This window comes from Myotis nattereri (assembly GCF_964212035.1).
Source record: "Myotis nattereri genome assembly, chromosome: 11".
Classification (NCBI taxonomy): domain Eukaryota; kingdom Metazoa; phylum Chordata; class Mammalia; order Chiroptera; family Vespertilionidae; genus Myotis; species Myotis nattereri.
In genome coordinates this window covers 11077591-11102546 of record NC_138086.1, presented here as the reverse complement: position 1 = coordinate 11102546, position 24956 = coordinate 11077591, and the positions used below count along the sequence as shown (strand labels likewise).

Here is a 24956-nt window from a genome sequence, read left to right as displayed (position 1 = left end):
CAGACCCCAGCAGCAAGCTAACCTACTGGTAAGAGCGTCTGCCCCCTGGTGTTCAGTGTGCATCATAGCAACCTGTTGAACAGTAGAACGAACGGTTGGACACTTAGCACATTAGGCTTTTATTATATAGGACTAGTGGCCCAGTGCACAAATTCGTGTACATTGGAAGGAAATTAATTAGAAGAAATATTTTAATATTGCTATTCACCCTTTCTCTATAATAGAAGTGTCAACCAAATTCACGATCGATAATGACAGATTGAAATACATGCGTGTGGTTGGTGCCAGCGAGAGTTTATATGTATTGCGCATGCGTGAGTCAATCTAGCCTTTTATATATATAGAATAAACTTGCTTAATTAGACCTGCTTTCTGATTTAGCTAAACTTTTTCCAGCCCAGTGAAGCACTCCAACTTCTCTTTCAGGTAACTGTCAGTAACACAGCAGTAAATATCAACATGAAGCAGATTATTATTGTAGATCACACAGGGAGAACAAAGGGTAAAATATTATCTGCAGCAGTGTTTGACTATATTCTGTGCAATGAGAAAACCCAAAGTCATTTTCAAGGTCCACCATTTCTTACTTCTTTTCAGTCAGGTCAAGTTTCTAAGCTTTCTAAATCTCCATTTTCTGGCTAATGAAAAGAAAATAGGATTCCACTGAGTCTCCTATCTACCTACTCCAGGACTTCTGTGAGGATCAAATGAGATGAGGCACGGGAAAATGCTTCACAGACATTTGGTTAAAGTGTAAAATGTTTAAAGCAAGTTGTATTCCTGGGCTGAAGAAACTGCAAGGAGGCTAGTCGCTAGGGAGAGGAAGCTGGGCATTGCTAAGTGATGTCATTACCCGGCACCCACAGCCACTGTTTCCAGGCTAGGCTGGGCTGTGGGCCACATTTTGCGCTATGAGTTCTAGGCAGTGTTGGCTGCTATTTGGTGGGCTGTTGCTCTGGGGTGTCCCACTTGGGGGAAGCCGAGTGTTGCTTTGTGGGTGCCAGGTCCATGGTGCCGTTTGTGCACCTCACAGATGCTCCTGTGTTGAATGTCTGCTCCCTGGTGGTCAGTGCGCATCATAGCGACTGGTCGAATGGTCGAATGAACAGTTGGACACTTAGCATATTAGGCTTTTATTATATAGGCTTGTTCCCCCATATGTTATTACTTGGATTATAAATAAAGTTTTACTTCTCAGCCTGGTTTTATAATAAGGCCTGATGGTTTTAACAATGCCTTGGAAATTAAATTTTCAAAACTGGTGTCATTTCTGCTTTCAGGTATTTCTAATTTGGAATGTTTCTCAGCTATATAATGTTCTTCTCCCCTGTTGCTACAACCCAGTAATAATGAAGTCCAGGGGTAAATCAGGATGACTATCTGAGATGAACACTCAGACTTTAGGAGAGTTTAGAGGTGCTCAGAGAGACTTTCATTCTTATACGAGGGTGCAGGAGGCTGAGCACAGCTCTGAGCTTAAAAATGACTGTGAGGGAAAAAGGAGACATATGTAATACTTTAAACAAACAAACAAACAAAAAGTAAAGAAAAGAAATAAAAAACTGACTGTGACATTTCCCAACATCTCAAACACCCTTTTAGGTTACACTGAAAGTGTGAACAAGCATGGGCATTTTTGAGACTAGGATTAGTTAAATGACTACTCCTTCTACCTCTGCTTTCTCATCTTTAAAACCGGAATGAAAATTGCAGGAGTAAATTAACTGCTTCGTACCTAACAAACACATACAGCATATAAATGTTCTGGGGAACTAGTAGTAAATTATTTTCTTAAACACAATGAAGGAGGCAAGTAGCCTGAAAAAATGTGGTAAGATTCCCAAAGTACCCAATTTGCTCCTCGCGGGTGGACTGTAGATAGTGAAACTAACCAAGCTCTCATAGAGCCATAAAAGTTAAACATCATGACGTTTCCCCCCTAACATAAGTTCCACCCATAACGTTCAACACTTTCAAAACATTTTCATTAAGCAGGGTGGTGATATTTGCACAGAAGTTAAATGATGGATCAAAGGTTGTTTCATCGGATTCAGAAAGGATGGAAACTATTTTTATTAATAAATTTAATGCCAAATAGGTATTTGTGACTTTTGCAGTTAAAGTAAAAAGTAGTTTAATTACCAATCCTACCTCCCTCTGGGAGCTGGTGACAAACAGACAATCTGGACACTAGGCTTCGAAAGCTTCTATCTCAAATTATACAGATTTCAATTATCCAATTTTCCAATCTTAACTCACCACCTCTTATTTTTCCTAGCCCTTACCCCCCCTTTTTTCCCCACAATTTCTTGTTGCCAATTACTTCAAACTGAAAAGATTAAAAACAAGCAAAACATTCTCCCACAAGTCAAAAACAAAACAAAACATCAGTTTCTCTTAATACCCTGACTCTGTTCTCTGCCTCATTCTGTGCTTTGCACTTAACCAAAAATTATCCATCCCCATGAGTCTTTCTCTGAGTATTTGCAGTCTGTGTCTGACTCTTGTATCTTCCATTTTATTCAGACCTGCTCAATAATGACCACCTCCTTGTACCCATTTTTCTAATATCTTATTGCTCTCTTAAATATCATTTCCCGTGTTTATAATAAGCAACCTCTTCTTAATTACTAGGCCATCATCTTTGACTTTATCAAATATCCGAGGCCCATCCAAATATTCATTTCTCAGAAAGGATTAACCTTTCTCTCTCTTTTCCTAAAAAAGCTCTTTGCACCTCTGGAACTTGAGTAGATTGATTCAGTTAAGACTTTTTATCTGGAGAGCACCACATATGTGGTACTCTCCTAATAGGTGACAGTCAGGCATTGTGCTGAGTGCTTTAAATGGATATATATTTTTTACTCCTCACAATAATCCTACAGGGTAGATACAATTACTTTCCATAAAGAAAATACAACAACAACCATGAAAGAAAATACGACAGAGACTTTTAGCTGGAAAGTAAGAGTCAGGTTTACAAGGAGCTCTATGTAATGCTTAAATCCGTGTGCTTGACCTCTCCTTAAACACTTAGCCGATCCACTCTTGGAGCACCAGAGTAAACACCAATAAAAGGCTTCAACTCTGAGCTCCTAACAGCCACTCGTGAGTCCAAGCATTAAAACAAATTTCACAATCTATTTGCCTTGCTAAATACTCCTGTTTCAGTAACACTGGCTGCACAAGTAAGTGTGCCTAAGGAGAAAGAGTCCACATCTAAAAAGATGGCACAGGGGAAACTTGACCAGCACAGCTGGCCAACTCTACTTTTGATCATCAGCTAGGATGAGTGTGGCTTCACACAGAAAAAGGGATGAAGCCGAGAAGACAGGAAGAGTGGGTGGAAAGGTGAGGTGACTGTTCGGAACTCTGAGCAGAGGCCATATCACAGAGGCAAATGCCTTTGTGGTTGATCATTAGCCCTTTCTCTGCAGGGCTATCTAGAGCACAAAGAATGCTTTTCTATAATTCCACACTTTCTCTCATTGCCCAAATTCTAAATAATTGAGTAAGCACTTTCACTCTCAAAATACCCCTGAAGCAATGTTTGCAAAATTCGGAGTTCCCTTTGGTTGGCAGAGAGATGTTTCTAGGGACAAAACTAAATGTAGCATCTAAATTTAATCCTTATGAGAAATCACTGGCAATCTTAGGACAGTTAGTATGAAATAGAAGACTGGAAATTATCTTTTGAGTTTCTACTGTGCTGACAACTAATCTTTAGTGTTTAGGTCTCAACACCTTTTTCTTTAATGCTCTTGAAAATATAAGACTAATACATTTGGAGTAGGGAGGAATCTGAATTTATTTAATTGTTGTGGCTGTGGCCTCATACTACCTGGGACAGGACATGGGGAAGGAATACAAGTATATGTACAAGTAAAAAAAACCTTTGCGGCACGGTCCCAAAATTCATAAGTCTGAACAAAGTAATTTGATGGGGAAAAACAAGTTCTGTAAAGGGTAGGTAATGAGCTTCTTTTGGACCCATACTGCCAATCTCCATTAGGACATGATGAACCAAGAGAGCCATTATTGACAAAATAATTTAATTAATTAATTAAGAAATGTTTTTTTTTTTAAAGAAAGACTGTTAATCCAAAAGAAAATAAAAGACCACTGTGTGGTAAATGGGAATGTGGGCCCCCATCCCATGCTCCAACTCCCCCTCCTACCCTGTGGTCCATATAGTGAAGGCCGTCAGTAAGGGGACTGTGAGACCTTGGTTGCCTGGCCAGCTTCTCAGTGAAACAACACACAACATCTCTCAAGATTTGAAAGCACATACTCTAATTCTAAACACCCAGATTTGACGAACAAGTTCACACTCATCATTCTTGTTTCTGCAATTTTTGCACCTCAATATCCTGTATTTTCTTATTTTTACTTTCTAGATAATAGTGTCCTGATTCTGTCAGTCCAGGCGCTCTCTCGCTCTCTCTCTCTCTCTCTCCTCTCTCTCTCTCTCCTCACCCAAGGATATTTTTCCACTGATTTTTAGAGAGAGTGAAATGGAGAGGGAGAGACTGAGAAACATCGATGTGAAAGAGACACATCAATGGGTTGCCTCCTGCACATGCCCCAACCAAGACTAGGGATTGAGCCTGAAACCCAGGTACATGCCCTTGACCAGAATGGAACCCCAGGCCCTCCAGTCCAAGGACTAGCACTCTATCCACTGAGCTAAACCAGCTAGGGCTCAATCTACTCTCTTAAGATACTCAGTGATGGATGCCTTTGATCATCTGTCGTCTTTTTTGAGACTTCTGTTTTTCTTTCATTGTTTTTGGAGCAATATTTAACATTCAGACATGGATTTACTATAATTCTGTAAAAGTGTAAGTTCTGTTTTCTGTCTTGTTTTAGTAATTATTGAGCATTACTTAGGCTGGGTAGATTGCAGGCTGTTTAGAGTTTCATTTCAGACTGTTGTTTAAATGCAACTACACATAATAACTCTTCAATTTCTTTCCAAAGTAGTGCTTATTAGCTCAGAGTAGAGCCCCTCATTGGATACAGTCTTACTGGCTAAAGAGGAGAATCATCAAAATAATCACTCACATGAACCTGATTTTTTTTACACTTATTAAATTTATTGGGGTGACATTGCTTAATAGGGTCATATAGGTTGTAAGTGTACATTAGTATGACACATGATCTGTATATTGCATTGTGAGCCCACCACTCAGTCAAATCATCTTCTGTCACCAAATATTTGGCCCTCTTTACCCTGTACCCTCCCCACACCCTCTTTCCTCTGTTAATCACCATACAGTTGTCTGTCTGTGTCTCTGAGTTTCAGTTTTATATCCTGGATACGAGTGAAATCATATGACTCTTAGCTTTTTTTGAAGGTCTTATTTTGCTTAGCATAATATTCTCAAGGTCCACTCATGTTGTCGCAAATGGCAGTATTTCATCCTTTCTTATGGCTGAATAGTATTCCATAGTATATACATAGCATATCTTCTTTATCCAGTCTCTATCGAAGAACACTTTGGTTTTCTCCATGTATTAGCCACCGTGAATAATGCCGCAATGAACATAGGGGTGCATATATCTTTGCAAATAAATGTTTTAGAATTTTTCGGGTAGATGCCCAGAAGAGGGATGGCTGGGTCATGCGGTAATTCCATTTTTAGTTTTTTGAGGAAACAACATATTATTTTCCATAGTGGCTGTACCAGTTTACATTCCCAACAGCAGTGAATAAGGGTTCCTTTTCCTCCACAACCTCTCCAGCACTTGCTATGACCTGTTTTGTTAATAATAAATAGCCAATCTAACAGGAGTGAGGAGGTATCTCACTGTAGTTTTGATTTGCATTTCCCTAAAAGCTAGTGAACGTGAACATCTTTTCATATACCTGATGGCCATTTGTACGTCTTCTTGGGAGAGGTGACTGTTCAGGTCCTCTATCCGTTTTTTAACTGGGTTGTATATTTGGTAATGAGTTGTATGAGTTGTTTATATATTTTGGATATTAACTCCTGTCTGAGCTGTTGTTTGCAAATAACATTTCCCATTTGGTTGGTGCCTTTTTGGTTTTGTTGTTGGTTTCTTTTGCTGTACAGAAGCATTTTAGTTTGATATAGTCCCATTCATTTATTTTTGCCTTTTCTTCACTTGCCTTTGGGGTCAAATTCATAAAATGCTCTCTAAAACCAAGGCCCATAACTTTTAGTACCTGTGTTTAATCTGGATTTTCAAGGCCTGGCTTCTCATGCTTCGTGCTTCTGGCCTGTTGCAGTGGACTGTTTGTGTCCCTCCAAAGTTCAGATGTTGAAATCCTAACCCACATATGATGGTATTAGGAGGTGAGGCCTTTGGGAGGTGACTAGGGCATGGATAACATTAGTGACCTTATACTGGCCAAGGGACCTCAGAGAGTTCTCTTGCCCTCAGCAAAAAGTTGGCTATCTAAGAGCCAGGAAATAGGCCTTCAACAGATACCAAATCTGCAGGTACTTTACTCGTGGGCTTTCCAGATTCCAGAACTGTGACAAATAAATTTTTGCTGTTAAAGCCACCTCGTCTATGGTAATTTACTACAGCAGCCTGAACTGACCAAGACACCTGCTTTAGGTTTACTATTTTTTTCAGCATATGAGAGAAATTGGTATTTGTTTAGAAAAAATTAGTTATGAAGAATAGATTAACTTAATAGAAAAAGTGAAATAAGAAGTAGAAAATGCTGATTGGTACTGACAGCTCAAAATTAGAAGTGTTAGACAAAGTACCAGGTGGCAAAAGTTGAATTGAATGGAGCTTTATTCTTTTCGGAACACTTTTTGGGCTCAAGTGTTCCTATATTAACTTGATACTACAAAGGAAAGGTATACCTAAAAAGCAAAACAATTTTCCTTACTATTAAAATACTGACGTGTGAGCATTTCAACTTTTTGAAGTGAGTCAAGAAGTCGAAATGAGTCAAAACCAGACTAAGCCCTTTGTAAAAAAAACAAACAAAAAAATCTAAAAACAAAATAAGCTAGTAAATTTGTAACCATGTTAAAATACTTTCAAATCAATATTTCAAATACAATGATTGTAGAATTATCCAATCAATACATAGAGTATATTTGTTTCTGAATTTAAGAAGTGATAAAAGTTCAAAACCCTATTGGTAGATATATTTCATGTCTTAAAATGTCTCTCTACTCTAAGCACTCAAACAAGGAACCCCAGTTATTCCATGCTACCTGAAACAAACAAACTTTAGCGTTTTCCTTTGGTTTCAAATACTTACTGTTTTTAAAAGATAAATGCACTATAAGAATATATATTAATTCATTTAAGGAGATTATACATGAACTGGGCTTACTTTTTAGTTATGGACATATTCTGAAACTATTATTCATAACTTTCTTTCACAAAAGAAATTTTAGAACTCGTGAGTATATTTTCTTTTAAAGAAATATATTAAACCTAACAGTCTTTAGGGATATAAAAAATCAATAATGTGCCATTAAAAAAAGACAAATGATATTTTTATCCGAGCATTTTATAAAGGAGATGCAAAAGTCAGCAATCCTTCGAGAAATGTCATTTAAGCTCAAGCTTTATTTGGCTGTGTCTCTTGCCGGATGCTTTTTTACAGCATTGATGAATTGATGATCTGTGTCTACATACTTTAAAATAGCCATAATCCCAAACATAATATATACCACAGGCTTCCAACACTAAGCATCGACATGCCTTGATGGTGGCACAGGAACTGAAGGAATTTGAAACAGGAGGTCAATAACTGGATTGATTCTCCTTACTGGAAATGAGGAATTATTCTCAAGTTCACTGATTACTAATGCAATCATTTAAGTAACGGTCATAAGTCATGATCACAGGCTAAGGATGTCTTTTAAGGTGAGCCCTACCTTTCAGTTTTCTGCTAAAAACCCAACTAGTCTGGTTAAGAGGCACAAGAGAAAAGGGGTAGTGAGTGATAACAGCATTAAAAAACTGGGGAGAGGAAAAAGGGGATTGGAGAAGCACACGGAGAAAGCCAAAGGGCCTAAGGACAACTGTGACAGGGCCCAGGCAAGGCCACTGTATGCAGAAAAGGTAGCTGCCCTGTTGGTGGAGCTGAGCTTGAAACAAGTCATGAAAGGGACTCCCCACCCCCAAGCCATTCCTGAGCCACTCACTCTCCCTGGCCTGACAGTCATGCACAAATATTTTAATAGCAATGCCTTGCATCTAGAGATTAAAGGCCTTATACAAGTGCTGTAAAAAACAAATCAAACAAGCATTGTTTTTGGATGTAGATTAGACGAGGAGCTCAGAAGGGGAGACATGGGCAATCCCTGTGATTAGTCCTGTGATCTTCATGAGTATCGCTCTCCCCTCTCCCACGTAGCTCTGCACACTGCGCTCATGTTCCTGAGCCTTGTTCTTCTCTAAGTCCCTTCCCCCTCCAAATTCTGTGGGCAGCCACGGACTCATTGTTTATTTATGCTATCTTGAATATTGCTTATCACATTATTTTACTTCATAGCATCCCAAGAGAGTGATCACACAAATAAAAACTGTTTTTGAAATCTAAACTGACATGGCTCGACAGAGAGAGAGAGACTCAAATACATGTACACATCAGTACATTTAGACATAGTTGCACCTGTACGAGATAAGATACGCATGCTTAAATGTTAGAAACATGTAAAAAATGTCTTCTCTGCCGTACACATAATATTGTTAGCTAAACAATATAATTCTTTCTAATTAAATAACCACTGTGAAATACCTGATTCACTTTGCACCCGACAGCTGGGGCTATCGCTTGTGTTCCCAGCCAGGGCTGAACATAAGCACAATAGGAGAGGCAGAAACAGCTGCAAACTCTTGGAAGAAAACATTTGTAAAGCAACGTTGCCTTTAGGCTTCAGGGTAGGAAGGAAGTAAAATCATTTTTCTGTTCCTTTTTATGGATGGCAGCTGTTTTTTGGGGAAAAAAAATTACATCCATTCCATTTTGTAACAGAGACTCCATAGTATTACTAAAACCTGAGCTGTAGAAAGTGAGGCCTGGCCACAGATTTAGCACATTAGTGCAGTCAAAACATTTACAGAACTTGGCCAGCAGCTAGATGACGCTGGAAGGTCCCCTTGTCGTTGCGGCACCACTGACTCCTCCCCTAACATTATTTGCTGTAAACAAACTGGATTTCAATGATATTGACTGTTTGATCCTTCCAGTGTTTTAGGTTTTATTTAAATAAAAGTTTAATGGAGTGAAAATCTCTTAGGCAAGTGTTAGAGAAACAGATCCTCTGTGCATGTCAGTCGTCCTTTGTCTTATGTCTTTCTAGTCTTGGTATCAGGTACATGTTCGTATCTTCCCTACCAAAATGTTAGCTCCATAAAGGCAGGTTCTGTGTCACTGCTTTCTTTGCTTTGCTTATTTGCCTAGGAAAGCAAAGTTAGTAAGCTCCTGATACATATTTGATGAATTAAGAGCCACCTGTCTTGTGTGTGTGTGTATTTTTAAAATCAGTGATATTGGTACTTTATATACATTAGTTTCTACTTGTTTGCTTATTTTTATTTCTAATGTGTTGGATGTATAGATAATGGGCTTCTCTTATGAAAATGCTGGGAGGTAAGAATAACATATTTGGCACAGCATTTCTGTTATAATGAGCCTGACGATGCATGACATATCACTTGGGTGGTGGAAACTGTCACAGCAGAATTTCCCGTTGTTAAAGAAACCTATAGAAAAATGGGACTTTATTAGATCTTTAGAATCTGGAAATAGTCCAGGAGGCTTTTGAGGTAAAAAAAAGTGTCAGACCTAAAAGTGTCTGTGGAAAGTTTGTGAATACGAAACTGGATTGGGGAGTCATAGACAATCTAGGAAGAAAGAAAAGCAGAAAGAAAGATAAAGGAAAGCAAATGAACATAGGGAACACATTAGGAATTCAATAGATGTTAGTTTCTTTCATTCTCCTTCAATTTTTTTGGAATTACATAGAATAAAATCAATGTTAGCTAAAAAAAAACCAAAACAAGCACAACATAATACCACACATTTTACAAGGATTACAGGTAAGACCATATTTCAAATACCTTAGAGTGCTTGTTTGTGTGGGACAGGACTGGGCATCCCTCCTTCAGATTTTGAGGCGTTAGGGAGAGAATTAAATGGTCTGTGGTGGGTAAATAAAAACTCTAGCCTGGGAGAGAGGGAGGAGGGGGATGAAACAGTGTACAGTGGGGCCTTGACTTACGAGTGTCCCTAGTAACGAGTTTTTTGAGATACCAGCTGTCTCTCCACTGATTTTTTGCATTGAGTTGATAGAGTAATTTGAGTTAACGAGCTCCTTAACGAGCTCCGTCTGGGAACGAATTAAATTCGTAAATCAAGGCCCCACTGTACTTAACTGCGAAGCAATGGGAGGAGGGGATTCTAAGTGTGGGACTATTTAGAGAACAGGATCTATATGATTCGCTTTGAGCTAGGAAGGCTTTATTTACAAGTTTTATAACTTTGAAAAATTCCATCGTGCCCACTAGTACAAGAAAAACACAAATTAAAATATGGCAGTGGCCAATATCCAGACTGCAATAAAGACAGTGGTAATTTTTAAAAACATTTTGTAAAAGAATATAGACAGAGGATGTACAGAGGAGCAAGCCATAGGAAAACATCATCATCTTCAATTGGTTTACTAGACATCATGGTCCGAGAAGGATCTTAATTATACCAGATAATTATGAAAAAAGCATCTTTCTTTAAGAGAAATAGAGAGTCAGCATTTCCATAGATGCCATTGTTATTCTGCATTAATTAAGAATCTAATAAGGAACTCATGTTGAAATCATTATGCAGTAACTATTAAAGCAGTAGAACAGCACACACAAGAGCATTTTAATTTCTGCAAGGCACTATGATTCTTGTATCTAGGAAACATAACTTCTGAAATGTGAACTTTTATTGTATGGAAATACTGTTGCTATCCATTAAAGCATTTCTTAAAAAAAACAAAAACCCACAGATTTTTCTCCCTCAGTATCTAAACTTCTTTGTGTCTGACCCCCATCATTTTGCAGAAATCAGGAGAGTTGAAGTTACAATGGGATTTTGATGACAACTCCCCTCCTAACTGCTGCCAATATTTCTCAATGATGTGAATGTTTCTTCTCATGGAGACACACGGTACACACAATAGCGCTCCTTTGATCCTTAGCTTCCCTTGAAAGAGGAAAACATCGCCTGGAAGCACTGTAATTGTTTCGTTTTATTTTCCAATCATGTGATAGAAATCATGAATGGAAAAGAAAAAAACAACAACCACCAAACCATTCTGGGCCAAGAAATGAAAAGCAGCCACATTTAAACCGGAAGCTTCGCGAATTTAACAAAAATAGGCCAATACACTTCATAAAAAGTGGGCCAGCCTTCATTGTTTTTCTGTCAGTCGGTGTCTTTAGTTTCCAGTATGATATTCATTTTAGAATGTTTGCAATACCTTATTGCAAAAACCAAATTAATGGTATAATACCAGATAAAGCAGACGCAGCCCCCCTCAGAAAGCATTTACCTGCATGAAGCGGCCTTCTGAGGTCCCCAGGTTAGCGATGGTGAGCTCCCCTTTAATGAAGGTGGATATGGATGTTAAGAGGACTTGGTTGAATTGGCCCATGAATAAGTCGACGCGCTGCAAAGCTGTAGTAAACTCCGTTCGATATTCATCACTGTGCACTTCACAGCCTGATGAATTTCTCAAAAGTGTCTGGAATAAAATATGATCATAGAATTAACGTGAGTCCAGATGAGAGTGAGCTATTAAGAAACTTTTCAGTACGTCTTTTCAGAGCCTGGAGGGGAATGGTGAGGAGAACTGTGCAAATAGGCCCAGATAGGCAGAAATATTTCCAGTGACTTGAATGGCTCCAGGACCGTGAGGCCTGTTGTATGTGCACGTACTCTGAACTGGGGGCACACTTTACTGTCCTAGTGTGTACCATGGTTCATTATGTGCATAAAGATGAAACCTAGCTGGTATATTTAAAGAAAAATGAAACTGTAAATGTCTCAGTCCTTGACCTAAAGGTAATGCTTCTAGCAGGCAAGTCTAATGAGATGAACTTCGACTGGAATAGTAATAAATGTTGGAGTCATACTTGGACATTATATTTTATTCAAGTTTTTTCTTTTAATTCTCACCAGAGAATATGTTTGATTTTAGGAAGAGGAAGGCAGGGGGAGGGAGGAAGTGGGAGGGGGAAGGAGGGAAAGAGAGAGGGAGGAAGGAGAGAGAGAGAGAGAGAGAGAGAGAGAGAGAGAGAGAGAGAGAGAGAGAATATTAATTGGTGGCCTCCTGTATGCACCCCGTCTGGGGATTGAACCTGCAACCTTTTTGGTGTACAGGACGATGCCCCAGCCAACGTATAATGCATAATGTATAAAGTATAATGTCCCGAGCCACCCAACTATGGCGGGACATTATACTTTAAAATGTGTGCCTTTGTGCATCTGTGTGCAGCGAGGTGGCGCAAAGTGGTGGTTGATAGATAATTCATGGGAGGCAGCACAGCCTAGACCCCAGTGCCTGCATCAAACCCTGGTCCCTAATGCCTGTTTACTTTATGTAGTCCCTACAGTCTCTCTGTGTTTGCGAAATTCATGTCATCTCCATTTCAGTTCCCGCAGCTGTGAAACCGAGAGAATTATAGAAATGTGCCTACCTTAGAGAACTGTTGTGAAGATGAAATGAGCTAGTTTATAGAAGTCCTTCACAGTAGAACCCAGCATGCAGAAAACACCACTTACATATTTGTCATCATTAGAGTGAGAGGCTCAAAACATGCAAATGCTGTACATCAAATGCCTCAGTAACCAGCTTACTGAAAGGCAATTACCACTCAACCAGGTATTTATCCTTCAGGTTCAACTTCAAACGGAAGGATTTAAAAAATACTGTCCAGTAATGTGTGACAAGTAAGAGATCCCTTCCCTTCAACACTTCAGTCTCCTGGTTTCCTCCTACTTTTCAGGCTGCAGCATTTATGTCTCCGTTGCAGGAAAACCCATGCCTGGCTATCAATGTTGGGGTTTCTCAAGGCTCCATCTTAGGGCTGCTTTTCCACTCACTCCTCATACTCTCCCCCAGGCTCTCAGCCTCTCCTGCGACAGCTATTGCTATTTAGTTGACACCTGTGTACCTCCAGACTACCCCTCTGCTCTGAGCTGACTGTGCATAAATCTGCACTCAGACAGCTCAAAGACCTAAGCTAAACATGGCTAGTGTAGAAAACAGTCTTCCCCATGCCTACTCTTATGATACAATGCACCCCAGTGAAGGGCTCTACCATTCCTCCAGGTGTAAAAGTCAGAAACCAAAGGGTCATCCCTGATTCTTCCCCATGTACAGTTCATTACCAATTCCAATCAACTGTCCTTTCTAAAGGTCTCCTGGGTCCATCCAATTTCTCTATCTCCACCACATCAACCTTCATCCAAGCCCTCCCTCCATCCCCCCACCCTCTCCTGGACTTCCTAACTGGACCTGCCATACCAGTCTTATCCAATCTCTTTCCTGATCCTGTCTCTACATTGCAGCCAGATTTTCTTCTTACAACGTAAGTCTTACCATATAACTCTGTTTAAAACACTTAAAAATGTCTCCTTATTGCTCTTAGGTGAAGGACACAATTTTTGTGACCTCTTGTGCCCTGACTCATCTGAATACTATCCAACGTCTGCACACTTACCCTGCCATGTGCTACCCTTTGCTCTCTGTGCTCCGGCAAGCTGGCCATCTTTCAGTTTTCCACATATGCCATGTATCCTCCCGTTACAGGGCCTTTGCACATGCTGTTCCCTCTGCCTGAAGTCCTCCTTTCACCTCCATGCACTCTGCTAACGGCTATGCCTCCTTCAGTTCCCAGCTGGTCATCATTTACTCAGCAGGCCTTCCCTGATCCCAGTATCTAGGTCAAATTCTTCTATTTTGGTTATATGATTGATGTGAGACTTCTCTAGGTGGCTCTCTGGGATTAGGGACCTGTTTTGTTCACCACTGTAATTGCTTATAATAGATGAAATGCCTCATACAGTAAATCTTCAGTGAATATTAATCAAATGAACAAGTAACTGAATCAATTATGGGTAGATGGGGAATGAGCGTGGAGATATGAACCAATATTATTAAAGCTTTTTTTTTTTTAAAGGAATACAGGCAGTTAAGAGTTTATGAGGGATAAATAGAATGTCTGACTCCTAACTATCCTGACAAGATAGTTTCGAATTGGTAAATTTGGGACAGATAACTAGGAGCAGGAAGATGTATTAAGGAAAATGAAGGTTAACTTGGAAGAAAAAGAGGGGAAAAGTTCATTCTTACACATCTTTGTATATAGCTATATAAATCCTGGAAAATTATTTGAAGATTAGAAATTCTCTATTATTATCCCATTATATTTATAATAATCAGAAAATTGTCATTATATTTCAAATCAACTTAGTGTTCAAGAACAAATTGAAATAAAAAATTTCATTATCCTTATATAAAATCACCTTACTCCTTAAGGTCAAATTTCTGTTACATGGAATGTGAAATTCTTATATCCACTCTCTTTTACTGTTTAAAAATCACCCACAATACTATTTTATGTAAGCAACAAATATGTCTTCATTTGAAATAGTGACAAATTAGCAAACAGAGTCTCTGAGATGCTAAACCTACTGACTCATAATTAATGAAATGTTTTAGCTCTAGACATGCATTTTAATACATTAGTGAATGCTATTTAATTAGAAGCTTTTCTTCACTAAAGTACTATAGATTACTCTGAGGCGTAGCAGACAACTGAGATCTACCAGCAATTCAATAGTAACCGATTAACTGGTAATTAAGTTTCCATTGGTGATCAATCATCCATTTTGCAGAAACAGCTAGAATTGAGGGGACCTGCTTAAAGGAGCAAATACCACTTTTAAACTAAAGGCCATTTCAAGTATTCCATTATAGAGGTGACTACTTTTCAGGGTCAGCTTCTGTGCTTCTTTTGTTCCTTCTCTTGCTTGACCTTACTCCTTTTTTCTTTAATGAGGTGGCATCCTGGAAACCTTAAACCCTCAAAGTCCAGTGCTGGTGGAGTTATGGATTCATTGGGATGTAAAACAGCTTGCTGTGAATGGAGTAGAGTCTTTGACTGTAAACTAGTAACAGCCTTCTATCAACAAGAGGCCAGAAATTGTCTTATTCATTTTTCATCCCTACTATGTTTTGTGCCCAGCACGCAGTCTGTATTGATAACAGCTCGCTGAAAAATTAATGTATCTGCAAAGTGACCAGACATATACCCCGCGTGCCTCCCCAGCTTGCTTTGTGGTCTGCCTTTCTGAACGGGGTGAGCAGGAGAACGGAGGTGAGCTGGCTCTCAGAGTGTCTGAAAACCTGCAAGGACTTGCTAATCATTTTTAAATGAAGGAAGAGTAATATGATCAGAACTTCAGCCTCTTGTTTCCTCATGTGGAAGGCATGAATGTAGAACTCTGAGTCAGAGTTGAGGTATCATTTATTTTGTACGCTCCCAGGCTTCTCCTTCAGGAAATAGGAAGGTCTCTAAATGGAACCTCCTCAAGGACCGACAAGATTAAGTTATGTCTCTATTTCCCTCCAAAACACATTCCTAAGTATAGAAACACTGCAAAATGCTGGAATAGCATTTACAGAACTCTTTGACTCTGAAAAACTGTGCAGTTTGGAACCAAAAAAAACTAACATCATGTCAGGTTCAGGTGGCATTCAAATTCATAAGCCGGGACTGCCTAACTGTATTTGTTCTTAATTTTCTCCGTCACTGAGATCTGTAGGAGAGGGGTAGGGGTCTGAACTTCCAGAAAAATGTACCATTCCAGGGTTCACTGTAGGAGAGGGAACTACTCCTTGACTCTTCCTGCTGAGAATCATGATAAACTCAACAGCTGGGGTCAGGGTGGCAGGACCTGGCCTAGAGCCGCACGCTGTCTTTGAGCCTGAGTAGAACTTTAACTCCCAGAGAGCCTTGTTTTCGGCTCTCAGCACTGCAAAGATAAAGCGCTGTGCAAATAGCACTAAATCTCGGTCTGATTCCCTGCGCCCCTTACAGATAATGACTGAATGTGTTTGCTGCTTCTTTGCACAGGGAAGCTGGTGTGGCTTCTTCTTACCACTTTACGCACAGGGAGCTCTTCGCTGTGCTCTTGGAGTGGGGTTGGGTCCAGCTGGAAAAGCAAGGACGGACCGGCTGCCCAGGGTCTCCTTGCCACTCACACTTCCCTCCAAGCCGGGAGGTCTTGAGCTTCGGGAGAAAACTAAAAAAGCTGGTGGAAAGCAGTTCTCTGGTACAACAGCTGCTTTGGGGCACCACAGGGAAGGTTTCCCCGAAGCACCAGTTGGGGAGCCAGACTAACGCTCTCCTATTGGTAACAAAGGGAGGAAGAAGGAAGGAAGGGAGGGAGGGAGGAAGTCTATCTTTTTCCTGCACCTACGCTGTGCCAGGCACTGAGGTTGGGCATTTCCACATACAACCAGACTCACGGCGGCCCTGTGAGCTTTTATCACACTCAGTTTTCAGGAGGAGGCGCAGGGCAAACAGGGCACGGCCACAGCGCCCAGTTCACACTGGACCTGGCATTAGGGTTTAGTTCTCTCTGACTGCCAAGCTCATGCGTTTCTTTTGCTACTATGTCCTATTCCGGGCAAAGTTCCGAGAACTGCATAATTACCAAAGGGGAGAGGGCCTTAGACACCACCTTACTCCAGCCCCTAATTTTATGTAGGAGGAACAAAGAGCTAGAATCATTGAACAAAAGTTTATCATGTGACATGTAAAAAACCTGAGGACTCTTGAAAGTAGGAAATGCAGATTCACCCACCTCTGATCCCTTTGCTGAGAGAAAGACTGGAATTAATAATTGTGGGCTGTTCTGGTCATTTTGGCTTTCAAATTTACCTCTCTTGTTAACTTACTATTTTGGCTCATTATCATGTTTCCATCCAGGTAACTTTGACATTTCAGTCATCACCAACTCCTCTTTCTCTAGCATTTCCCACATCCAACCAGTTGTGAAATCCCACTGGACTCTGTCTGCAGCATCCCTCCTGCGCTCTGCAGCCACACCTCCACCCCTGCCCCAGGCTAGGAGTTTTCTCTCTGGCCTTTTGGTTTCCTATCTCATCTGCCTTGAAGCAGTTATGCTTTGTCATTCACTTTTCCCCCAAACCTAATTGCTTCCCAAAGGCCTGCAGGAAAAGTCCAAATTTCTTATAGGACATCCAAACTAACCTTGATTTACATTTTAGGTTTTTTAGTTTTCCCATTAAGGTGAAGGATCAGATGACCAAATGAGTCTCAGAAGACACAGGACCCTTCCCATTCTTGGATTCTTGCATTTGTCCTGGCAGCTGATGTCCCACTCCCTGATAGGTATGGACACTCACTCCTTGCTCATGTAAACCTGAAGCTTGGCTCTCTTCAATGTCTCTCTTTACAAGGTCTTTAGAGTAACAGGAGTGATGTGTTTTAATGGGTGGGAAGGAGGTACTGTGACAAAGAACGAGGTGGATAGTATAAGGAGGCAGGAAGATAATAATTTATCCCTGACATATATGTCAAGAGGGAAAAAGAAGAAAGAAAAAAATTCACCCAATACAAATACATTGTTTAGGCAGAGACACGGGTAGTACAACTAAAGGCAAGGGAAAGATGAACAACAACAACAAAATCACAATCGTTGTTTATCCACTTTTCTGAGAGGGAGAGAATATGATTGGGGTGGGACACACAGAGGGCTTCAAAGGCCTTGGTAATATTCTCTTTTTAAGCCAGTGGCAGAGAAGTCAATATTTGTTTTATTTTTCATACACACAACACACATACATATATACAGCACATGACTCCTTTATATATATATATGAACATATTATAATAAAAATACATTTTAAAAGAAAACAATGAATAAATGGGAAGTGAGAAGTGGAGAGAGCCTATTAAAACTCTCTCCAATTTCTTTTTTTTGCTGTTTTGTTAATCCTCACCTGAGGATATTTTCCCATTGATCTTTTAGAGAGAGTGGAAGAGATGAGAGAAACATTGACATGAGAGAAACACATAGATTGGTTGCTTCCTGTACATGCCACGACCAGGGCCCGGGCCAGGGAAGAGCCTGCAACCAAGGTAGATGCCCAAGGACCTTTTGGTCTGCAGGCTGATGCTCTACCCACTGAGCAAACCCGGCTAGGGCAAAAGCTCTCTCCAGTTTCTTGATGTCCTAAGCAGGTTTGAAACATTCATGACTTATCACAGCTCATAGGAGCTCACAATAATATAGTAAAGCCTCGATATAACAGACTAATTCAGGTGAGGAGGTGTCTGTTAAAGCCGACAGTCCATTATATAATAAAGTCAGTTTTCCAAATGAGTATGTTAAAAATCGACAAATTAGTTAGTTTACCTATTTTTACTTATGTAGACATGTTTGTGTCATTAAAATTAAGTATGTATGAAAGGTTTAATTTCACAGGAAAATTTTCTATATGTATTACAGTAATTTTAAATTTATATTGAATGCATGTGTTTGCCAATCATCTTGAGTAAACAAATGCACATGGCTGGGGCATGGCTTAGCGCATGTGGCAACAGAAACAACTACCGCATGAGGCAGTGTGATCACATACTAATCATTCCCTGAACATTGATTATGAGGGGCGACTCTTGGATTTATATATGTTCACTATAGTTGTAGATACGCAATATTTATTTATGTTGGCAAAATTACTACAATGTTTTTTCTCCAACTTATGGCCTATTTGCTAACATTTGTTGAAAATAACAGTGAATTAATAGTAAAAATAACCTGTTAATTTAATTATAAGCAAATCTTGGTTAAAAGCATTTTAAAATGAACAGGGTATTAATTTTCACATATGACATAAGGACTGGAAATTTTTTCCCTTAAATCCAAACTCCATTAAATTGAGAGCCACAAAACCGAGGGTTTACTGTAGTGCTAAATAACAACTGTATAGTGGATTGTGATCTTCAAAGTACATTATTAATCTGGACCTCTGAAGGCTGAGTTGGGTTTGTTGTGAACATCCTATTTCTACCGATGAAGAAAATGAGGTTCAAGGAGTTATGAGTAAATATCACAGCTTATATCCTAGTTGTTGATTTCAAATCCTATATTCCTTATATTGCATCAGGCTACTTACTTACAGGCTCCTACAGTGTTTCTGAGACAAACCCACACTCTAGGGCTGATCTAAGGACCCGGTAGAAAGGAATGAGCAAACCTGCAGGATAGGACTAGCTGTAACCCAGCTAGGATTTGATGGGTCACATGACTTCAGGCAAATCATTTTATTTTTCTGGGTCTGAGTTTTGTTTTATAAAAAGGAAACTGAAGTGCTAGATACCTCAATCTATTTGATTCAAAATATCTCCCCTAATTAACATTATGATGCATGCAGTGAATATGCAATTACATTTAAATTCAGTATAATTAAGAATGTGGTATGTTTAAAATGGTGATTCTTTTAATTGATCTATAGGACAGATTTAGCTCATCTATAGATTTAAATGTCTTACAGATAGATTTTTAAAAGAAATGTAATGCCTTGTAAAATCTTTGCTAGTTCACTCATAGCAGCTCTCTTCCTTCCTTGCCCATGAATAAATTAACAGAAGCCAAGTAATCTAAACTTTATTCATAATTATACTTTGTATAGATTCTATGAACATGTAAGTAATGGTTTTCAGGGGGATACCTATTTCAAAATAGAAGGTCCCTCTTTGCCCAGGGCTTTCCTATAGTTGACTAAAAACTCAACTGCTTTAATTTCAGGAATTCCACTTACCCTATTTCCCCAAATTTCATTCAAGTGCTCTTTTCTCTTTATTAAGTGGGACTGGGGAAGGGGTAGTCTGGAATTGACCTTAGGTAGAAGTATAGAGCTTTGAACTTCAATATCAGGTTGATTCTTTCAGACACATTTAAACTTCTCTCAGTCTGTACTCAAATGTCCAAGATGTTAACATCGAAGCCCGATTTTTTGCAAAATGTAGAAGAGTCAGCTCTCTTGGCCAGACTGCTAGGGTGGTGTGCTCAAACCCTCAGAATCGGATTGCATTGCTTGTGTTGTGAACAGGATTCAGCCTGATGATGTACTCAGTGCACACAGTGTAAAAGAAAGATGCTTCCTCTATCCTTTTGCTGCCACCAACTCCCTTTGATGACGGACATAATCCCACCTCACAGCTTCAAGTCATAGTGGTTCATAAAAACCTGAGACCTCAATTGCAATTCTAGCAGGGGAGCAAAGCTGGGGGGCAGTTAAAGGAGAGCTGATTCATCTCTAAGAAGGACAAAAGGGCATTCTCTGGCTGCGTGTTCACCCTCAGATGGCCATAAACATAGCACCACAGGGCCAGCCAGCTGCTGGCTCAACACTGCTGATTCATGAGATGCTGGATGCTGCCTCAGGGTGATGATGACCTCACTTCACACATCTCTCTTCTGGGGACCAGCCCTGTCTCTGCAAATGCCTCCAGGCCAAGTTTGAATATGCCATTGATGACATTCGAATTATTCATTTTTCTTTCCAAGCTGACTCCCTCTTCTAGCTTTCTATTTCTATTTGGCATCAGTAGCCACCTAATGAGCGGTCTCAGCCATTGCTGTCACCTCTTTTTCTTTTGTTGTTTATACCCACCTATTGATACTTACAGATTTTTAATCAAATTAAAGAAATCTGATACTTGGCCTCCTACAATCTGATTTCCTTGATTTCAGACCCTCTCCCCTGAATTCCGCCTCTGTAAATATTTAGTGTAATAGTCCCAAACCCCTTTTTAGTCATGTCTCGAGGTAATCAGCCAGGCCTAGTGGGGAAGAACATGAGCTCAGGGTGGCCCTGCCCTCACCGGCTGTGCAAACTTATCGAGGATAGATACTTAGCTCTCCAAGCCTCACTTCCCTTATAAAATGGAAAAATACATTCTATCTAATAGAATTGTTTTGAAGTTTAAATGAAATGAATCCAGTGCTAACAACATATTAAAGGATCACTTTCTTCATTCATTTAGTCATTTAAAAATATTTGAGTACACCTGAAACTAATACAAAATAATATGGAATGTAAACTGTAGTTGAAAAATAAAATAAGTATTTATTGAGACCTGCAGTAGGTTGAATAGTTTCTGCCCCCAAAATTGATGTTCCCTTGGGACCTCAAAATATGATCTTATTTGAAAATAGGCTCTTTGATGTGTAACTCATTAAGGATCTTGAGATAATATCATCCTGGATTGAGTGTGAGCCCTAAGTCCAATGAATGTTGTCTTTATAAGCAGAGAGGACACACAGAGACTCACAGGGGAGATGGCCAAGTGAAGACGGAGGCAGAGATTGGAGTTATGCTCCTGCAACCTAAGGAATTCCGGGGAGCACCAGAACTGTAAGTAAGGAAGGCTCCTTCCCTAGAATCTTCAAAGGGAGCATGAACTTGGTCAACACCTTGATTGCAAACTCCAGCCTCCAGACTGTGTGAGAATAAATTTCTGTAGTTTTAAGCTACAAAGTTTGTGGTAATTTGTTATGGCATCCACAAGAAACTAATAAAAACCATACCATGTGACGGACATTGTTCTGGGTGTTGGAAGGATACAGCAATGAACAAAAAGGACTAAGTTCCTGCCCCTGTGCAGCTTAAATAGTTATTATTATTGTTGTTGTTTGTCTAGTGGCTCCTCCTAATGCCTATAAAGGTGAAGTCCAAAATTCTAATTATTTAGATTAACAAGCCTCAGGTTCTTTATCTGTAAAATGGAAACACTCATACCTTATATAATTACTTACAGCTAGGAAGGTGGAACCTATAATCTGTCCGCTATTAGTTTTCATTATTCTCTAAAGCAGGGTTGGCACACTTCTTTTGTGAAGAGCTAGATAGCAAACATATTAGAGGCTTTCAGTATCATAGGGTCGCTGTAATATATATTGGTTTGTTTGTGTTATTTTCTAACCCTTTAAAAATTTAAAAGTAATTTTTAACTTACTGGACATACAAAAACAAGCCAGTTTGCCAATCCTAGCAAATGCTTCTACCTATAGTCCAACCTGGTCCCTCAGTGTTACTTGATGGCACCATGTACACAGGTGCCAAGAGACACACAAAACAGCTAATTAATAATGCAAAGTACAAAGAACATAGCTGACAGATAAGTGCTGAAAATACTGGTACAGGTAGTAAATGCTATACGATGAGAAAAAGGATAAGATCAGTGTGAACTTCAGCAGCGGGAAGGATCATGGCAGAGGCTGAAGGTGAGCTGGGTCTTGACAGAAGTTGAATGATTGAAGAGGGAAGAGATAAATATTTGGAGAATATACTTCATGTATATGTGTGTATGGATTTATACACACATGTGTACAAATGCATTTGTATATGAGTGAAATAAGTCATATATCATATATTTCCTCTCGAGGTATCCTCAGGATTCAAAAAATTCAGAATTCTACAATGACAGGGCCTTTGGAAACCTAAGTGTTAAAACTTTTGCTTCTTTATGATCATTTCCTAAGGTGAACCAGATCTAAAACAGCCTCTTGCACTTCAATCAAAGCCAGGAATGACAGAGTGATTACTCAAGAAAGTTGTTCCAAATAAGGCCAGTTTTAATGCTTAACGGGCTCATTTTCTCTATTTAGTTAACAGAAAATAAATTTTAATGTACTTACTCAAAGGGGTCTAACAGATACTCAGAAGACAGGACACCAGTTACTGTGCACTAACCAATAACACAGAAGCAGTTCTTCCTGTAGGAGACAAGAGCCATGTCTGTTCATGTGTCTAACAGTGTCACACCCAACAGAAACAGGCTGATGAATGTCTTGGCTGATGAATGGCCAGGAGGGTGAAAGACGGATGAAACCTGAGTCCTTCAACTGTGCCCCAACTACTGTTTAAACAGGGGACTGTGCTCTAGCCTGCCTCCACTGCCATCACCTCTCATCCCTCTTTTCCATGCTTCCAGGGGGCAGTGAGACTCCTTCTCCCCCTGTTCCTGACCATAACTGTTCACCAGAAACTTCAATCTATGGGCCACCTTCCCTGAGGACCTTACCACATTCTTCTAATCTTACTGCATCTACATCAAGGCCAAGCTTAGGAACGTTTCTCTCCGTACCAAGCACGGGCCTAGTGCTTATTTATTTATTTTTTTTAATATTTTTTATTGATTAAGATATTACATATGTGTACCCTTTACCCCCGCTCCCCCCGCTCATCCCCTCACCCCCCCCGTTGTCCGTGTCCATTGGTTAGGCCTATATGCTTGCATATAAGTCCTTTGGTTGATCTTTCCCCCTTGCCCCCACCCTCCCCTACCTTCCCTCCAAGGTCCGACAGTCCAATCAGTGCCTCTCCGTCTCTGGATCAGTCCTTGTTCATCAGTTTATGTTGTTCATTATATTCCACAAATGAGTGAGATCTTGTGGTATTTATCCGCTCTCCAGTTCCATCCATGCTGTGGCAAATGGTAAGAGTTCCTTTTTCTTCTTCCTCTTCTTAAAGAATACCTTTCAGCATTTCATATAATGCTGGTTTGGTGGTGATGAACTCCTTTAGCTTTTTCTTATCCGTGAAGCTCTTTATCTGACCTTCAGTTCTGAATGATAGCTTTGCTGGATAAAGTAATCTTGGTTGCAGGTTCTTGCTATTCATCACTTTGAATATTTCTTGCCACTCTCTTCTGGTCTGCATGGTTTCTGTTGAGAAATCAGCTGACAGTCGTATGGGTACTCCCTTGTAGGTAACTGACTGTCTTTCTCTTGCTGCTTTTAAGATTCTCTCTTTGTCTTTTGCTCTTGGCATTTTAATTATGATGTGTCTTGGTGTGGTCCTCTTTGGATTCCTTTTGTTTGGGGTTCTCTGCGCTTCCTGGACTTGTAAGTCCATTTCTTTCACCAGGTGGGGGAAGTTTTCTGTCATTATTTCTTCAAAAAGGTTTTCAATATCTTGCCCTCTCTCTCCTTCTGGTACCCCTATAATTCTGATGTTGGTACGCTTGAAGTTGTCCCAGAGGTTCCTTACACTATCTTCATATTTTTTGAGTCTCTTTTCTTTTTTCTTTTTCGGTTGGGTATTTTTTGTTTCTTTGCATTTCAAATCTTTGACTTGATTCCTGGGATCCTCTTGTCTGCTGTTGGATCTCTGTAAATTATTCTTTATTTCAGTCAGTGTATGCTTAATTTCTAGTTGGTCCTTTTTCATGTCCTCCATGGTCTCACTATACTCCTTGAGGGATTCATTAAATTTATCGGCGGTTTCCATAAAATTCTTGACAAATCTTATAAACGTGGCCTTGAACTCTATATCCAGTCGTCTGGCTTCCTCCGTTTCTGCCAATTGTGACCTGTTTCTTTGTCTCTGCATTTTGGCTGCTTCCCTGTGTTGATAGAGTGGTCTGCGCGCCAGGTGTCCTGTAGGGCCCAGTGGCTCAGCCTCCCCAGTTACCTGGGGTGGACACTCTTGGTGCACTCTTGGCGCCTTGGTTGTTGTAGGATCACTGGGAGGAATTGACCTCCAGGCCAATTGGCTGTGGGAAGCAGCTGTGTCTGAAGTGGGAGAATGGACCCCCTCTGACCACTGGGTACAGTGGCTCCTGGATCTAAGGAGGTGCTAATTCAGCCCCTGCCTGAGGCCACACAGCAGGAACCAGGAAGAGGCTCAGCTGTGAAGCAATGCAAGCCGCTGCGGGGCCTTGGGCCTTCTCATGGAAGTTCCGGGTCTGCCGGGCTGGGCTGTAGTTAGGTACATTCACATGCAAAAGCCTCTGCCGCAGCCTGGGTGGGGCGGGGCCTCAGGGAGTCAAAAGGGCGGAGAAAGACGCTATGGCTAATTCTCCACGCCGGGAGTCGCGCGTCTCAGTGTCCCGGTAATGGCTGCAAGCACCTCTGAGGG

At 40.2% G+C, this 24956-nt stretch overlaps 1 protein-coding gene across 2 annotated transcripts in view; it reads right to left on the bottom strand.

The window, feature by feature from the left end:
* Nucleotides 1–24956, bottom strand: part of MET (MET proto-oncogene, receptor tyrosine kinase) — a gene marked incomplete at its 5' end in the record, with an annotated part of 105072 nt that overhangs the window by 55992 nt on the left and 24124 nt on the right. For both annotated transcript variants that reach the window (XM_081102365.1, XM_081102366.1), the window contains one exon: nt 11544–11735. In XM_081102365.1, coding sequence (XP_080958491.1) covers nt 11544–11735 — 192 coding nt within the window. The remainder of the gene's footprint in view (nt 1–11543; nt 11736–24956) is intronic.